Source organism: Pyxicephalus adspersus, chromosome 2, assembly GCF_032062135.1.
Source record: "Pyxicephalus adspersus chromosome 2, UCB_Pads_2.0, whole genome shotgun sequence".
Taxonomy (NCBI): Eukaryota; Metazoa; Chordata; class Amphibia; order Anura; family Pyxicephalidae; genus Pyxicephalus; species Pyxicephalus adspersus.
The window spans coordinates 118,710,003-118,725,378 of NC_092859.1; the positions used below are offsets into that span (position 1 = coordinate 118,710,003).

General features: G+C 36.7%; 1 protein-coding gene across 1 annotated transcript in view; it reads right to left on the reverse strand.

Annotated features, from left to right (window-relative positions):
* Positions 1 to 60: 60 nt before the first annotated feature.
* CCDC33 (coiled-coil domain containing 33) overlaps positions 61 to 15,376 on the reverse strand; it is a gene marked incomplete in the record, with an annotated part of 47,454 nt that continues 32,138 nt past the window's right edge. The window contains 10 exon segments of the mRNA XM_072399074.1: positions 61 to 273; positions 1,230 to 1,346; positions 1,446 to 1,535; positions 2,457 to 2,578; positions 5,955 to 6,033; positions 6,979 to 7,110; positions 8,073 to 8,161; positions 9,885 to 10,080; positions 14,034 to 14,082; positions 14,887 to 15,041. Of these exon segments, the coding sequence (XP_072255175.1) occupies positions 220 to 273; positions 1,230 to 1,346; positions 1,446 to 1,535; positions 2,457 to 2,578; positions 5,955 to 6,033; positions 6,979 to 7,110; positions 8,073 to 8,161; positions 9,885 to 10,080; positions 14,034 to 14,082; positions 14,887 to 15,041 (1,083 nt within the window).

Sequence of the window (15,376 nt, forward strand, 5' to 3'; positions counted from 1 at the left end):
TTCTATAAAAATAATTTTATTCAATACACTTTACAACAATATTTCCCTCTTCCTGATGTGAGAGTCAGAATTATTTCATGACAATATGTAGGATTTCATTGTAGTCTTGGGACTTGGAGCCTTGTGAAAAAAATGGAGTAAAATGTCATTATGCCTTGATAAATCTGTCCATTGCTTTTCACAATTAGTTGAGTTTTTCCCTCTTACACTTTAGTAAAATCATATTAAGGGATCAAGCCTGGAATGTCTCTTTGTGGGAGGATCTGGATCCTTCTGCAAAGGAAAAATGAAGGTAAATACACAGTGATTAAAGTAAGTGCATAAATAAAAAAAAAATTGTGTGTTCAAAACCACCAACATGCGGCTGCCAAGCTACTCACTAGGGCTAGTACTCATTTTTGTATGGAAAAAAAGAGAAAAGCTAGCCTAAATTGAACTTTTCCTACGTTTAGGTGCATATAAACCTACAATTTATTTTTTAGTATGTTCTTCATCATGCTTATTTTTTTAAATAACATTTTGTAAATGTTCAGAACCTCAATAACAAAAGCTGTTGCATGCTGACAACCCCTAGCCTCTACCATGCAACCATCGCATGTGTGCTTTTTATTTGGTTCTAAGTATGTTGCATTGGGACACTAATTGGGTCTATCAGGCAGTTCAATAGTCAGCTGACAGGCTGTTTGCTAATTGTGAGACTTGAAAACTTGTTGAAAAGGTTTATAGTATAGATAGCTGATCTGTAAAACTACACGTGTGTGTAATTAGATATTCAATATGTCTCTCACATGTGACAGAAGCATGGCAGAGGAGAGCTGTTCACTCTGTAGAGAGAAAATTGGTATTAGGCCATTATGACATAGAAGAAAAAAAGTGGACCTATATTTTATCAATACTTCAACTTTATCTGGTTTGTTTGGTACATTCCTATATAAGTGCCATTGCTATTTGTTAACAGTCCCACCAACCATGATTTGTTCAAATTGCACAGAAAAGGACAGAGACCCAGTAATGACATCACTGAAAAAAATATGTATTGAAAAAGTCAAAGTTCATGTTCATTTTCTTTAGGTAATAGTGTTATATTTTCATTTTTAGTTCATTAGTATGTTAATAAAGGGGGGGGGGGTTTAAAAGAACCAAAAATGTTTAAATAAAGGCCAATTAAACTTCAGCTTAGTTGAATAAGTAGTCTAACGCTAGCTCTATGATGGAAGTGTACTTCTTACAGTAGGAAAGTGGTGTAAGATAGTAGTCTGGGTCCGGCTGAATCCCATCTGCTGTTCTGAAATCTGCGTATGGAGTTGCTGTTTGTCACGGCCCCATCGCCGAGCTGAATCCTCCAGCTGATAGTAGGAGAAGTGACAATATTAGGAGAGGAACACAATATTATAATAAAAAATGTATATCACTGCACAGAATATTTGTATAATATAGATGCTAACCTCTTTCTCTAGGCTCTGTACTCTTGCTTGTGACTTTTCCAATTTGCTAAGAAGAGTAAACTTTTCACTGTCACTGAATGGTTCAGATACCTGAAAAAGAAAATACTGGAGTAAGACATTTTCCATTCATTTATTATAACAAAATGAGACTGAATTAATGGGGCATTTTAACGATGAGCAGATAGCCATAACTGTACCCTTTACAAATGATAAGCCTTTAATGCAGTTGATTAGGATTCATTAGGAAATCAGGGCAGATATAGTACATGTGCCTTGAAACCAAAAATCATAGGCAAAGTCAAACACTACTAGGCTTTAAAAGGGTGTTAAATGCTTTTAAATAACATTTCCATAAACCTTCTTCGCCTTCCACCGAGGTGGGTGTGGGGGGTTAAATATTCAACACAAGGACCGTCCACATTTTAGGTCATCAAACTGATAAATTAAAACTCTAATTTAAAATTAGAGTACCAATCAGATGTCACTTTTTCCCCAATGGACTTCACTGAAATGCAACTGATTGAACACATCTTGTAAACAATCATTCTACTTCTAAAGAATACTTTCCTAGCTTCATAAGGCATTGCATGGTAACAATTGAACAAAAGGATTGTTAGATCACATAAAATACTTTACACTGCACCCTTATCTTTACACACTTAGATTCATATTGCAGTTAGCAAACTAATTGTAAAATGTAATGCTTTCTTAACATAGGCTATTATTTTTATTTTACATAAATTCTCTATTATCTATATTGCCCGATTTTACCTACTATATATTAAAAAATGTAAACTATTTCAGGTTAGATTACAGTGATTGTACTTTTTGACCATCTTTTTTCTAGAGCTTCCACCAGAAAATCTAAACATAACTTGTTCCTACAGATTTGTAATTCTCACCTGGTCATATAGGTATTATTTGTTTGTTATTACATTAACAAGGTAGTGTTCCATGATAGCATTCTACACTATATTTTGTGGAATGAACCAGTACTAAATATTTACTCACTGTATGGATCTGAGTCGTTACTGTAGTTGGTTGTCGAGCTTTATCGAGTTCTTCCCTTAATCGTGAGTTCTCAACCAGTAATGCAGCATAAACCTCTCCTTGCAGAGTCTCAACTCCAGCTCCTGAAAGCAAGTTAACAAATACCATAAAAGGGTTTAATGTTGCATCATCACACAAGTTATCACTAAAAACATTTTACCTCTGTAGTTCACCCTTAGCTACTCCTCCTGTGTTCTTCTTGTATAGGAAAAATCTGTTTTTGGATAGAGTGGGATTAAAACCCATCAAAGGCTTAGTCTACACAGACTGTTTCCCCAGCGTTTAACCTGAGGCTTTTAAAGCCCTTGTTTGAAATCCACATGCATTACAATGGGTTAATCTACACCAGGACGTTTCCTTGACACACATTTATGACATTTAACTTAAACGTTGCTTGCAACGTTTAAAAAATCAAAATGCTGGGTTAACGCATTTTTATCGCGTTTTAACTAATCTGCATATTACGTGCTCACAAACGGGGGAAAACATGGGTAAATGCTCTAATTGATTTCAGTGGAATGTTTTCCCGCATTTTTGAGCACCTAATATGCAAATTAGTTGTATAACGCTGTAAAACGCGATAAAAACCCAGGAAAATGCGGCATTGGTGTTTTCTAGCATTTTAACATCCATGTAGACCCAGCCAAAGTTATATTACTGTTATTAGACATTAGACTAATTAATGCAACTTTTAGGCTAAGTTCAGACTAGCTGTTATACCACATTTAGCTGCCCCCTAAAAATGGGTAACATTGCAACAAATAGGCTTATACCAGAGGTTTTCTCTCACTACTATTTACTGGAAATTGTCTGAAACCGCTTGGAAATTGGTATCATCTGGTATCAGGCAGCAGGCAGCACAAAAGGAACCAAAAGGCAGGCTGGTACTTATTTGCTGTCTGCTTACATTACCAAGCTCATACGAATCTATTTATAAAGCAGTGAATATGACATTCACTGAAACATTTACTAGTGGAGAATCAATCATTTCATTGAAAACACAGAAAATGTTCCACCATTCTTCAGTTAATGTCAGATTCACTGCTTTGTAAACAGACCCCAAAATGTTCAAAAATTCTCTTCATTCATGTAAAGCAAAAATTGTATGCATATAAAAAAAACATCTGTTCAAAAACCCCAGATTATAAAAAAATATATAAATGAAAACGGAACTAAACTCTTACAGTTTTCCTCTAACCCTTTATATCATTGCAGTTTTTCAAGCAGCACTGTATTGCATTCTTGGCTTAACAGAATTCCCTGCAATGTTTCTCACATTAGCCTTCTGTCTAAATCATTTTGAGCAGTGACAATCTTTAGGTTGTGGCTTACAAGTGTTATAGCATTTATTCTGTACAAAATATTTAAAATTACATTATAAACGTTTTGGTAAGCCACCTAGGTTAGGGCTGCAGCATTGTGCGGACATGGCAGAAACATGCCAGAGTCGCTGAGACAACAGACAAAAAATCCTTCAATGTCAGACATGAATTTACAATGATGTATTCAATGTTTCCACACTAAACATGCTCCCTAATGTGCTCACTTCCAGCTGTCACTTCTGGTGTTCTCTTCCATTTGTATTATGCCTTATTACAGAGCTATTTCTTAGACTACACATTTACTCCCTAGTTTAAGATTAATGTCCCCTTTCATATTCTTATGGCAAGCTATACATCTTACACCAGTTCCAGATAGAAAGCAAAGCGTTATCCGTAGTATACCAAAACTGTGAAACAAGTCATCAAAGTCACAAATACCAACAAATTCTAAAGTGACTTAATTGCCTTTTTTTTTGCATGAATTCTGACCATCTGCTATAGGTCTCTTTAAAAAGATGCCCCAGAATGATCATCAGCCATGCTTGAAGTCTCACAGGCTTGAACCTGGGCCAGTAGGATAGGGAGACCTAACCATGCCTAAGACTTTATGTGTTTTACAGGCAGTTTCTTCAAATGAATATTGACGTAATTATTTTTGCTTCACCCTTCTGTTTCTTAGTTTTTTGCTGCATGCATCCCTAGCAAACTAAGAAATTAAAGTCAAGCTTCATGGCTAAAAGATGGGATTAGGCAATACAAACTGTAGCTTATTTTTAGTGTGTATATAGATATAGAACATACATTTTCTAACCTATACTGTAATTTTATTTTTGTGCTTTTTTGACCCAATTCACAATCCCAAAAAATTATATTTTAGCTGGAAAACTGGACAATTCTGTTAAGGAAAAAAATAAAAAAAATAAAAAGCAGTGCATGCCTGCATAAAATGCTAAATTTCCTGTGTTTTATCAACCAGAACTGCGTCCAGTGTTTAAGCCCTGATGTTAGCTGAAATGAAACAGCTTTATTTGCTGTCTGATTGTTGTCAGCCCTTTCTGGTGCCTTTACTAAACTACTCCTATGCTCAGATATCTAAAACATACAGACTAATTGTAATATAGTCGAATACAAAAATTAGGAAAGTTCATTGAAATAACACAGAAAGTGTGCAGAAGACACAGGGCAATTCAAGTTTCTAACAGAGGACAACTAGGGAGCATCCAAGAAAAATTATATGTTGAGGTAACATTTTTGATGTGAAACACTGACATTCTCTGATATTTCCCTTCTATTGGTGCTTCTGTTTGCAATCTCACTCACTTTTTACTCCAGGAAACAGTCAACCAGTTGCCAATTTTTTCACTGGCTGGTGGGTACCCAGAAGATCCAGTTCAAACTCCTTACATTATCCAAAACTTTATCTACAATCATTTCATATTGTTTTTCAAAATTTAGCATACTCCTGAGAGTAGGCTTCTCCTGGGATATTTCCCCTTTTCAGTTACCGTCTAAGACACACTGGGCCTGATTTAATAAAGCTCTCCATGCTCTACACTTTCATCAGTGAAGTTGAGTGATCCAGAAAAACTGGTCCAGGATTCAAAACATTTGCTGACAAATTGCAAATTACTCCATTCCAGGTTTGCTGGATCATTCAGGTTCACGGATAAAAGTGTATCGTGTCTAGCCTTGGAGAGCTTTAATAAATCAGGCCCATTGTCTTTCTCCAATCACTGAGATCCTTAGGGACCCTGTTAAAACTCAACTTCAGGCAAGCTTGCTGACTTTTCCTTCCTATCCTTTTAATTGTCAAGCCAGGAAATTGTCACTGCAAACAATCTTTCATGCAATTGTTTCACACTCCATACCATTCTGTTCTACAGAGAGGGAAGAAGATGAGCAAAGCGCCTTCCTGCTGTGCTCTCCTCCAAAAGAGTGAACAGTGGCCTTTTCTAGATCAGTTCATTAACCTGCCATGGCATCAGATTTTTGCCCAACATAAGAGCAATGATTATCTGAGTCTTGTTTATGTCCTCTGTATTATGCACCCATGTTTGCTTTTTACTTTGTTCACAACCACAAGATGATGCACTATATAAATCAGTAACAGTAGTATATTCAGCACTGGTAATATCACCTCTATCTCCTTTGCTAGCACGACTCTTCTTTTCATCCCTTATTTTATTGTCCAGGAGTTTTTCCATTTTCTCAATTACCTAGATAAAAATAAGACCAACACAAATTTACCATTAGACACTAATGACCTGTGGTAGGCGAGGACAGGTGCTAAATGCTTTCCTGCAGTTTGTCTTTTTTTTATCTCTGCAGAAAATGTAGCACGGTAAATGAGAAATATTGACTTATGGCTGTTAACGTGTGTTTGTAAAATTCCGGTGAAAGGAGGTTAATCTGAAGAATGTGTCGCATGAAAGGGGTGAATTGTTAAGACAAAGTCTTTAAAGTGTTATTAAACCCTCTGCCAATCCAAGCCACACTTCTGATGCTCCTTCAATAACTGAATAGACCCCCATATCACATCTGCTTCTATAGCTGAATTCACATTTATACACTGTAAATACATGGACTGAGTATATACTGGTGCTCAGAATTTTATTTTTATTTACAAACAATAAAAACAGCTAATTTTACTTTAACAACTAGATCTGTTAAACTGCATTTATTATTTGTGAAGAAAGAATATTCTGAGCATGGCAACAACGCAATTTTATATTTTAATACAGAGAGAAAGAGAGACACCGCTGTAACAATAGAACTCCATTTATTTTTCCGAAAAAGTTGTTATGCCAACCATTTTTTTACCCAGAATAAAAACAAAGATCAAACTTTTTACAACAAGTAAAAGAAAAGTGTTCATTTCTTATCTGCATATTTAAAACATGCAGTTAAGTTAACTGGCTTTCCCAGAACAGACCTTGGCATGTGTGAAAAAACGGAAGCTCAGTGTGACTGGTGAAGCGTGACATTGTTACAAGATGGTAATCATAAAAAAAAAACTAAAATAAATATGATATATTCTACCCATGGGTTATGTTTATTGTACCATGTTTCTGCATCTTTATGCTTTCTCCCTTGTTATATTAATATGCAGACACAACATATGCTCTTTGTACAGCATCCAAGCCTAGGTAGTCATGCCTCACCTTCTCCTGCTTGCGCACAGTATCCTGTAAGGTTTTTGCCCGACTCAGTCTCTGGTGATATTGGTGAAGCACAGCCTGCTGCTGTTGGTGTGCTCTTTGCAGCAGGAGTAGTTCCTTCTCCCGATCATTTCTCTGGAAAATAACATTAGCAAGGCGTAATTCTAAGATAAGAAAGTTTGCTGAGAATGGATCGATACAATGAAATTCATGCAAGTACATTTTCCAGTTAAGGGAAAGCATTGCATTATTTATAATGAGATTCTTATTGACTTGTGCTGGTGTATAAGCTAGTTATTGGCCGAGACATAACAAAGCTCTGGAGCTCATAAACTACAGCACAGACAACAAACCCTGTCATTTGCTCCAGTTATTCCAGGACTGCTCACTGCTGATAACATTAGACAACAGCTGTTCTACAGACTCCACACAAAATGAAAAACCTCTATGGTTTAATTAGCAACCTATTTATTGACAAGTGTAAGGGTGATAAGTATTTATTTCTGACACATTTGTTATGTTACTGGGAGTCTGAATTTCTGGTCATTATTTAAAGTGTATTTTTTCTCTCGAATATAAATGGCGATGGATTATATTCTCTGCAAAGTTTTCACTGATGTCTGTGGGAACAATATCACCTTTTCAAATAGCCAAAAAGATAATTGGTATCAGTTAAACTGACTTGAGAGGCATACATTGCTCATTGTTCAAGGAACCCCCAGCAACCTGGTTGAGAAACAAATTCCTGTAGAGGAACTCTAGGGTTCCTGACAACCCTGGTTAAGAAACACTGGGCTAGTTTGCTTTTACATATATTTAAACACTTTTTTGTGCTAATGTAGCAGCAATGCCACGTAGTAGCTACATAGAGCTTACGAGGCTGGCATTGTCATCATTTGTTAGTGGTACAACTATCTTCTTTTGTGTTTTTGTTTGGGTATAAAATATGTGGATCTCTCAAAACTAGTTAAAGGCGTTAAATATATATTGGACCCAATGTTTTCAAGTGGGAGTTGTTTCAGGAAAGCTAATCTTTACCTTGACAGTCCTCACTGAGTGTTAATACATTTTCTGAAAATGACAATTACATTGCTTACCCTGACTAATTCATTCTGCAGTTGCTGGACTCGGTCTCTCATACTGCGCAGCTCTGATGTTTCACTTGCAAGCTTTTGTTTAAGAGTCACTATGAGTATAAGACAAAAAAAGGAACATTATTCTCTGCTTTTCACTTTATTTTACTATATTCATTTGCAGTTGCAGAAGAGACTCGTCTTTATACTTTTACACCATTAAAGCAAGTATACTTGAGGATAATTCAACCAGTGTAACTCATATTTCTGTTTTTTATAATGAATAGGAAAACATGATATATGGTATTAGTGTATAATGTTCATTCCATTATAGTTAAGTTCAACACATTTTGTTGCCTTTCTTTGCCTCACCTACATAGTGGGCTTATGATTGCTCACAAAATGGAGCAATCTAAAAAAGGCAGGGAGTTTCTGTGGTACAAAGCTTAATAAAACACCAAAAAAACTTTATTGATAAGTTATTAAAAACGAATTAAAAATCATGAAAACTATTTTGACACATAAATGACATACGTTTGTTAATACAAATACAACTTCCTGAATCAGTCCACAAATGAATAACCTGGGACAGTTAGTAACATGATTATGAACTTTGTAAAGTACTGTGTAATACGTAGATGCTATACAAATACAAGTTATAATTAATAAATAATAATATTTCAGTCTGAAGTGAACAACTGTATCCATCTGGATAACCCTAAAGCTGCGTACACACAATAATTATCGATGGAAATGAACGACGAACAACCAATCACCTGAAAATCATTCACAAAAAGGGTGATCAACGACGCTGATGAACGAGGATTGTCGTTGGAAATGAACGACCATCACGGGCAGATCTGATTGTGTATGGTCGTCCAGTGATTGTGCATGTTTGTGCAATACACTTTCTCCTTTACATGTGACTCCCTGCATCCTTCAAATGATTGTTTCTAGCGTGTGTACACTATTGGTGGATTATATTTGAACAATCGTATCCTTACAGCATGTACAGAATTGTGCACAATACGATCGTTCAAAAATAATCGTGCATAATCGTGGATCGGTCGTGATCGTTTGTTTTCTAATAATAATTATTGGAAGTGTGTACCTAGCTTAAGAATTGCATTGAAAAAGGACTAGTCACCAATTAAAACTGCAAGTAGAAACATAGAAAAGGTACATTTAAATGTTTACTTGTAGTATTATTTTTTCTTTACTTTTCTAAAACTTTTTAAGTTTACTTGAAAAGTGCTTTTGAACTTTCAATTTCAAAAAAAGCCACTTTCCTAGCACAGCCCCATTCTTGTATACATTCTTGTATATCAAAGTCCTCTCCTTTTCTGGGAGTGCATTCTCTGTGCTGCCCCAGCATCCTTTCCCCTCACCTCACCCCCCTACATAACCTTTTATGTAACTACTGGGGAAGGTGCAAATGGAAATACATTTGAGTGACAGTCCTGAGACTTTTGGCGTTGCTGACGTCTATATGCTGGTGATCAGCAGCAGTCACAGGACTTTCTATGTCTACCTAAGAGAGGCTTGAACAGCTAAATAACATAAAGGAAAATGTCTGCTAAAATAAAAGGTCTAGTGAAAGGGTTTTTTAAAGTTGTTTTTGATAAGTATTTGATGCCTTTGTAAGCTTTTATTAAGGAAATTACTTATCACTAAAATAATGTGACAATACTGCATATGCACCTGAATGTATTCTGCTTATCATGTATTTCAGATGCTCTCCAATTTACTAGAATGTAATCAAAATGGCTTCAAACAAGAAAAAATTAAAAGCTGAGTGCATACTCAATGCAAAACAACTTAAAGAATTATGCTCACCTAATCGGTCAGCTAATTCTGCTTTGGTCATGACATCAATGTCGGTGTCGCTGAGAAGGCTGCGTCCTAGATCCTGATTTAGACTACGTTCACTGCGTAGGGCGCTGTTTTCTGCTTCCAGTCCACTCATCTGACGACGAAGAGTAATGATGTCATCTGCCATACGCTGCATAGCCAGGCGATAGTTTTCCAGCTCCTATTGGTTAGATGCAGAAGATAAACAAATTAAAAATAAGCACTTAATAGTAGAGGTTAGGTCTACCAATGTGTTCTATCCACCAGATTGGTCTTTCTCAGGTGTTGGTGTGGGTGCCTGTGAGGCCTAGTTTTATAGGAAACCAATTTCCATGCATTTCACCTGAATTCACTAATATTCACACTTGGAAACTGAAAGAGGGCATTCAGCTTCTCAACACTGTGAGGTCAGAATTCACATGACCTGTGACTACCTTCTATTTAGATTCTTTCGTAAGGCCTAAGCCTGGTAAAGATGTCCAATGGATGTCACAGAATCATGAAAGATTGTTTCCAGTGATAGATGTGCACACAATTCAATTGAAAAGGGAGGGGGAAGGATGAGTGTACTGCCCCCCCCTTTGCGCTCCTCCTTAGGAGTGAATAGTGGTTGTTACCAATCAGTCGTTCAGCAATCCTCTATGTATTGTGACAACCAAAAAATATGATTGTTCTTGGATAAAAACACCAAGTTTACAATGCTAACACACCAGAATGAAGATCTTTATTTTATAAAGTGACAGTAAATTTTAATTAATTTAATGAAAAAAAATACAGGAAAGTCACAAACCACCAGGGTAGGGAGCATTGCCTACAAATGGGTGCAGGCACATATTCAGCACCAGACTAAAAAATGGGCAAAGACCCAATATTGCTTGTGAAAATCTGTGAAAAGAGCAAATCATTGAAAACCCTGTTACAATGAGACATTGCCTGTCTTGTTATGTGAATATTGTAGTACACACTACTGTCAGAACTCAGTATTCAAGCAAGCATGGGGTCTACTTTATATTTGTAGAGCTACTTATAGCTACATAGTACAGATATCCACACAGACAAGAGAAGATAAACTGTACCAATTATGTGAAAATGAAAATTCCATTTGATTAAAAGAAAATGGCACTTTTAAATTTAACAATACCCACAAACTATGTAGGGATAAAATAAAGCATACTATGTGAACTATATGAACAGTCAGAACACACTAGGGTTGATTTACTAAAAGAGATTATGCTGTTCCCATAGCAAAGTGAATTTGTATTCCTAACTTAGCGAATGAGATAAAGCTTTGCTAACTTCAGCCATCCAAACACACAAATCATGTTTGTTTTCACTCCTTGAATGGCTTCATAGCTAGCACTCTTGCCTTTGCAGCACAAGATTTACAGGTTTGAAACTTCACCAGGACACTCTTTGCAGTCTTTTTGTTCTCCCTAGGTTTGCATGGGTTTCTTCCCAGTCCTAAAAATTGGCCTGAGACTGTGTTATTAACATATGACTCTTGTAGGGACATTAGATTTTGATCCCCGTTGAGGGACAGCTAGTGACATAACTATGGACTTTGTAAAGTGCCGTGGAATATGTTGGGTAATAATACCAACATGAATTTTCACCACATTCATCAAGCTAAGTGAATTATCCCTAGCATGATTATCCCTAGAGTGATAATGTCCAGAGGTAGCCAGAAGAAAGAATCAAAATAGGGAAACATATTTTAAGATTTTTTCATGTTGGGAATTGGTGCATTTCTTCCAACCCTGCCATTACCCTACACGTTATTGTAAATACTTAGGCATAGTACTATAGTTGGAAGTAAAGATTAAACTGCCTGATGTTCAGTTTGTGGCCAGGAGAGGGCGATGCATAACTGTACAGGCTGTACACGTGTTGTATTCTTTCATTTATTGGTACTTGTTACTTGAATACTGCTGACATATTCTCCTCTGCTTAAAGGGAATGTATAATATAATTAAGGTGAACATGTATATTGAGTGGTTTTTGCAATGTTGCAAAACAGGATATTTGATGAGCCCTAAAGGTTGATCAAGGTAGTAGGGGATTGTGTTTAGAAAAGTGTAAATGCCTTGTCATGCCTGTGTCAAAAATTGATCAGCTTAGAAAGATACAAGAAATGAATATAGTAAGGCTAGCCATTAACTGAGGTTTCCTATATTTATTTATTTTTTTATTACCAATAACTGTGAAAGTTTTTCCCTGTAGAAGTCTAGAGAATAGAGAAGTAGCTAATGCAGTTTAGGAGGATAACTTTATGTCCAATGCACCTGTATTTGAATTTCAAAGGATCTCTAACCAATCTCACACACATCTTGAAAGTACCTGAAAGCATGCTGCCTCTGCTCATCTGCACAAGCCCATACTGACATAGGGCACAGCTGATAAAACCCCTGGCACTCAGTTACGGGCAAACATACAAAGACAGTTTGTCTAATAGAATTATATTTGTTCTTTCTCCAGATAATTACAAAGGACCATATGGACACAGCAGTCATTTCAGGCTGGCATATCCCGGTTTTCCAGGCACTGTTTTTTGTCATTTATGTCCAAAGAAAAGGAAACTGGCAATGGCCAGAGATTTACAAAAATAATGCTAGTCTTGAGAAGATTTTTTTTGCTTGTCTTCTACCTGATTTAATAGTTTAGGAATTCAGAAATGCATGTTTTGGGCTGTAGTATATGAGGCTGAATGCTTTGTCTTGTTTTCATTAGAAAACAGCTTTAGAGGTGCATTTTCACGAAAATTGCCTCGAACTTCCGATGGGTCAGCGAAATTTTGGCTAACCGATTTCGCGGACCCATCGGAAGATCGTGAAAATGTCTACAGGAGGAGTATTGCTGCTGCATTCATGAATGCAGCCGTGGGAATCCTCCTATGCGCGATCTCTGGGCACTAGAGGTTAAATGAGGGCTTGGCTGCATTCATGAATGCAACTGCGGTACTCCTTCTGTCAGTGTGAGTCCCGTGGCTGTGTTCATCAATGAATGCACAGGATGATTCAGCCTTTTAGAGAACCCTTTTATGTAGGGTAAAAATTCTGTTTTTTTTTTTTAAAAAAAAGGGTGCAGCACGCCACCTAATTCTAGGCGGTCGAGAATGAATGGGGGTACAAAGCCTCCCAAGATACTTACTAGCTCTTGAGTGCTCCTTTTACTCGGGCATGCGCAGAAGGAGCCTTTCTGCTCAAAGAGAAAAATTTGCCGATCTCATGCATGCGCAGTCGGCAAATTTTTTTTTTCATCCTACATCACCCGATCTCGCACCTGGGTCGGGTGAGGTAGCATGAAGAACCCGGAAGAAAAGACGAAGATGCCGGGATGACGCAGGACCAGATGCTGGACACCCCAGGAGTGATCGGTCTGCCCTGTGGGATTGAAGGTAAGAGTGTTTTTTTTTTGTGTTTTGAGTATAATTCCTCTTTAATAAATAAATTGCTTAGCGATGATACACATCAGGAGGAGATTTGCAAATGTAATCCAGTCTTTCTTTGATCTACCAATAACCAATGCAAACGAAGTGTTTTGAAAATAATGCATATTATATAATAAAACACCAGATAAGATTGCCACTTCCATGCAGGCCTTCGAAGGCCTGATGTTGGTGGGTCTGATGGCCTATGCATGGACCCCATTCTGCGTGCACCTGCAGGGACTAGCTTCTATTAATGCTGCAAAAGCTGTGCTTGGAAGGCTAGGGTTGCTCTTTGAGCAATGGACAATAGTCTTCCCACACTGTTTGACTATCATTGGAAGACATAATGAAGAGGAGGCAGACATACAGGACTGAGGTAGATATTTGCCAACATATATCACACATACATATCAAATTATTAAATTCCACACATAACCTTATACTGCTGTATGCATGGAGGATGCATAGTTAACATGCATTGTGTGCTTAATATTTGTTCCCAGTGATTGACTTTTTAAATAAACCTGACACATCGCAATAGCTGAAAGGTCAGCTAGACCCTCAGGCTGGTAAAGAATACCAGCTTACTACCTTTGACTAATGCTTTATGCTGTGCCTTACTCTGTAAATATGAAAAAAGAACAATAAAACTCATATCTTCACTGTGTTATATAAGTGCACACATGGACATACAACATAGTACTCACTTGTTCTTGATGCTCCATCACAGGGTCTGTTGGCAGTTCTACATTATTACTAGAAAATAGAATAGGTGAGAATCATATGAAATCAGATTTTCAGGAGGTGGCTTTGGAGAGCTCAGTTTCAATTGTTACAAATGTTGACATTGATACACAATAGAAACTAGATACATAATAACTAGACCAATACAAAAATTTAGGAAATATTGTCATTTGATGGTGATTCTCGCCATTTTGTGTTGTAAGTTTCAGACCATCATGATTCTCTTACCATTTAACAGAATTATCTATAATTAGACTTCATGCTGTCCTTGATATAAACCTCATATAATGCATTTTTTAGTGAAAAAACTAATGTGGGAATGTGCTACTGGGACAAGTTTCTGGACTATACTGGGATCTCTGATTTCTTCAACATTCCCTGTGCACACTTCCTGCTGTATTCTTTTGCCACAAATAATTAGAGATGGTCCAAAGAAAGGAGCAAATTAAGGAAAAGGATTATCACAGTTAATAAATGTCAAGCCTAATGCTGCCCTCCTATCATACTGCCTTAGGCACTGCCCCAGGAGTGCCATTACGGTAAAAACAGTCCTGACTCTGTGAATTTTGATTTAAAAAAGCATATTTGCAGAAATGAACAACAAATACTTTCCTAGGTATGTTTTTTCTCTAAAAATACATATTATTAATATTAATATTGTTATTATTATTAATAATAATATTAATATTATTATATTGAACAGTATTTATATAGTGCCAACATATTACGCAGCGCTGAACATTACTTCACATATTTTATTATAATAAAATCTCTGTCTAGGCCATATATTGAGGAAAGTTATTGATCTGCCTGTACCTCAGGTGTTGTTGAGAGAGACTTGCGTCGGACAATTTTTGATGCCCCACGGTATCCGCAGCCTTTTTCTCTTTTGGTGTCTGCTGAATCCATGGGTCTGGAAGTATATCAGCCAGTGCATTGTAGGGAGGAAAAGGAGGCTCATCTTTTTGTAACTAAAAAAAAAAAGCAAATGATCCTGAGCATGCAAACACAAAGACATAATGAACAAAACAATAATAAAGATACTACTTACAGAGGAAGAATATGGTCTATAAAAACTGTCCATCCATGAGAGTTAGCAGGTCCCCTACACCTATGTAATGAGTCTATCTAAGCAATATCCACCTCGCCCACAGGTCTAATTACTATATATTTGTTTACAGGTATAAATATTACAATTGAAAATCTATACTCTTAAGTTGGATATGATTGTTGTTTGCTGGCAATCTGCTGCTCCGTCTGTGTGTATTGTTCTGAAGACACTAAAAAAGTAGATCCTGCTAAGGTT